This window comes from Hydractinia symbiolongicarpus, chromosome 10, assembly GCF_029227915.1.
Source record: "Hydractinia symbiolongicarpus strain clone_291-10 chromosome 10, HSymV2.1, whole genome shotgun sequence".
Taxonomy (NCBI): Eukaryota; Metazoa; Cnidaria; class Hydrozoa; order Anthoathecata; family Hydractiniidae; genus Hydractinia; species Hydractinia symbiolongicarpus.
Window position 1 is genome coordinate 11,764,890 of NC_079884.1, and position 2,334 is coordinate 11,767,223.

At 36.2% G+C, this 2,334-nt stretch overlaps 1 protein-coding gene across 1 annotated transcript; it reads left to right on the forward strand.

Annotated features, from left to right (window-relative positions):
• The first annotated feature begins 508 nt into the window (after positions 1 to 508).
• Positions 509 to 1,974, forward strand: LOC130612727 (beta-1,4-N-acetylgalactosaminyltransferase bre-4-like). The gene has a single exon (XM_057434076.1). It carries the CDS (start codon positions 542 to 544, stop codon positions 1,733 to 1,735), a length of 1,194 nt encoding a protein of 397 aa, XP_057290059.1. The 5' UTR covers positions 509 to 541; the 3' UTR covers positions 1,736 to 1,974.
• The last annotated feature ends 360 nt before the right edge of the window (positions 1,975 to 2,334 follow it).

The window sequence follows — 2,334 nt, forward strand, 5'->3', positions numbered from 1 at the left end:
CGCCTTTTAAAATCATCCCATCATCCCCAGGGTTTGATGCCTATTGTAAAAGCCGCTAGCGCCTTTTATAACGGCTAACTTTGCCGCCATCCTTTGACGCCAAAAGGAAAAAACCTGGGGACGAAGTTTTTCCCCAGCACGCTTTGAAAGAGCGCGCTAATTCTAAAAAGGTGGTTGTTGAATAGTAATAAAGTTAAGACTTCGCTATATAAATTATGTTGAAATCTTTTATAAAACAACATTTAGCTAAAGTACGCGATCATTCTTTTTTGTGCGTAGGTACCATATATGGTCAGGAAAAACCAAATTAATATTTTCGCAAACATAGTGTAAAAATATACTATTTGTTGATTTTTAACTATAGAATGATTACCACGTAATTATTTTAACACGTGCGATGTTTGCGAAGAACATTTGAATTACAAAACAGGTTTGTCGTAAAGAGACAGTGCTGCTAGGTAACCGCTCGGATATGCCCCTGCAATGCCGGATGCATATCATGTTGACATATAAAAAGCGATGAATTTCGGCCTTTTAATAGATGTTAATTGTCAGAAGACATAGCATGGAAAAAACACTAAAATATTTCCTTAATTTTCTCTTAGGTTTTATGTTTTGTATGCTAATATTATGGTCAGAAAATATCAGAAATTGTTCGTTAGAGAATATTTATGTTAAGTGCTGTAACGGAAGCATCAAACACGTCAGAAAGAAATTTCCTGAGCATAAACACAATAACAATATTCGCAAAGACAAAAAGGAAGAAGAACGAAAGTTGGTTGGTGTTTGTAGCGGTGATTTTAAGCGTTGGCATCAACGTGATGATAGATACGACAACCAAGAAGAAATTAAAACATATCATGGAATACACTGCAATAGTTCAGTTAAAACAACATGCATTAGCGATACGTTAGTTGGTCCGTTGCATGTCCACAAAGAGCGAATCACCTTAGATTGGCTGCATGAAACAGAGCTCAGCTTTGTCAACAATGGCGGTTGGTGGAGTCCTGTAGATTGTCACGAAAAACAGCAAACCGCGATTGTGATTCCATTTCGAGACAGGGAAGAACATCTTGCCATTCTTCTTCGTCAGCTTCATCCAATACTTTATCGAAACAATTTACATTACAGAATATTCGTTATTGAGCAAAGTGACAACTACACATTTAATCGAGCCAAGCTAATGAATGTGGGTTATCAAGAAGCTGGTAAATATTTTCCATACTCGTGCTTTGTGTTTCATGATGTCGATTTAATCCCCGAAAATGATCGCATAAATTACGCTTGTAAACATTCTCCGATGCATTTATCTGTAGGTATAGATAAATTCCGCTATATCCTCACTTACCCTGAATTATTTGGAGGAATAGAAATGTTTTTGTCGCAAGATTTCAAAAGAATAAATGGATTTTCTAATTCTTTTTGGAACTGGGGTGCGGAGGACGATAACTTATACAGGAGATGTAAAAAACACAACCTGACAATACACAGACAGTCAATACAAATTGCTCGATATACCATGCTAAAGCACCACGATAATCGAGACAATGCACCACCGCACGATGTGAGAACGTCTTTCTTAAGGAACTCTTTAAATTATTTTGTTCAGGACGGATTGGGTAATCTTCAATATGACCTCATCGATAGGATAGAGCATTCGCTTTTTACCTTAATTAAAGTAGATTTAAGAAAAGACAGAGATAAACTGTTTGGGGTAGGCGAGTTTCCACGCTAAGAAAAGTGATTAGCTACCGGATAATGTTAAACCACAGCTATGTCCCATCAAGACCATCAACTTTTAAAATTATTTATCAACGAAGTTAGGTGGTATCTCGAAAATTGAAAGATGTAGAAGCTGAACAAACAGCCTTTAGTTTAATTCTCACATATCAAATTTTAACTTTTATTTTTTTTTTAAAAACTTAGCGACCATATTTGAAATTAAGTATAAATTTAAAAAATACTTGTTGTCCATATGTTAGTTCTTGTATTGATCCCAGTACCGTAAGCCACTATATCTATTATCTAAATGCCGCTAAGTGCCGCAATAAGCTCGAGCAACTGACAGGTGCTTTCAGTTGCTTGAAATTCATGTCATGGCTGATCGTAACGCTCAGAAGATTTTTAGAAAAAAATAATCTCATAATGGCTACTTCTTAGTGCAGTTGACAGCAATTCCTTGTGTTCCGACACATATTGTCTGGCTGACCCATCTTGGCCGCAAAACGGCAACAACCATATTGTCCGAATCCATCCCAAATTGTCGGGATAAGTAAAATACACTTTTCTCGCTTGATTAATTTTCAACAAATATATCTTTTCAGACCCTCAATA

Excerpts from the sequence above, each read along its gene's own strand:
- LOC130612727 (XM_057434076.1), top strand. The coding sequence starts at position 542 with ATGTTAATTGTCAGAAGACATAGCATGGAAAAAACACTAAAATATTTC.